This window comes from Sinocyclocheilus grahami, unplaced genomic scaffold (genome assembly GCF_001515645.1).
Source record: "Sinocyclocheilus grahami isolate Dianchi unplaced genomic scaffold, SAMN03320097.WGS_v1.1 scaffold4269.1, whole genome shotgun sequence".
NCBI lineage: Eukaryota > Metazoa > Chordata > Actinopteri > Cypriniformes > Cyprinidae > Sinocyclocheilus > Sinocyclocheilus grahami.
The window spans coordinates 1-850 of NW_015509239.1; the positions used below are offsets into that span (position 1 = coordinate 1).

An 850-nucleotide genomic window follows, 5' to 3' on the forward strand; every position below is an offset into this window, starting at 1 on the left:
TTCGCTCGTCTCCGCTCTTTTATTTACTCTCTCTCATCTAAGATGGCTGTTCGGAGCTCTTGAGTCCCCCGAGCGAAGCGACCGAGGATGCTTGCGCCTCCAAAATCAACTTTCACCCGGCCATCCCTTCCCATGCGCACCCCGTAAGGTGCGGAGGGCACTCTAGCATCAGTACTGCCTCCGAACGCCCCGTCCATCCGGCGTGAAGCTCTTTAAATCAAGTTGTTTGGCGAAGTCGAGCCTCGCCACTGAGTGTGAGTGAGTGACTGAGTGTCCAATAACACTGAACATCCAAATGGCCGAACCGAGAAAAGTGCAGTTTGTCACCCTGTCGGCCCAGGCCGGCGGTCCGGGCGCGGAGGGCAGGAGACGGCGGCTGGAGGAGGACGGAGCCGCCGAGACGAGTTTTGACCGAGAGGGCAGGATGAAGATGATGGGGACCGGGGTGACGACAGCGGGTGACCGCGGGGCTTTGATCGGGAAGAGGGACAGCGAAGAGCCCAAAGGGAAGACAGTACGCCTCAACCTGTGTCTGTCCGAGCCTAACGAGCAACGCTCGGCCGAGTTCAACTACAGCGAGCTCATCCAGTCTCAACAGGTACGAGAAGAGTATGTAACGTTAGCCAAACCATTACTTGTTATTATAAAGCCACCGCTTGTTTGTTTATGCTGGGTTTGCGTCTGCATTAGCCTGTTAGCAGTGGAGTCCAAAAATAAAGTCCTCTTCAGGGGATCTCTTTCGAAATGGCAAGTGTGACATATGTTACGAGTGAGTGAGAAGTGCATTTAAATTTTTATGACGCATCTCTATCCTGTTTGCTCTTAAACTTTAGAGCACTTTGTTGTGTAC

General features: G+C 53.3%; 1 protein-coding gene across 1 annotated transcript in view; it reads left to right on the forward strand.

Moving 5' to 3' along the window:
• Positions 1-22: 22 nt before the first annotated feature.
• The window catches only part of LOC107576741 (ubinuclein-2-like), a gene marked incomplete at its 3' end in the record, with an annotated part of 11,008 nt that continues 10,180 nt past the window's right edge, over positions 23-850 (forward strand). Inside the window, exon 1 of the mRNA XM_016262876.1 lies at positions 23-598. Coding sequence (XP_016118362.1) covers positions 296-598 — 303 coding nt within the window. The remainder of the gene's footprint in view (positions 599-850) is intronic.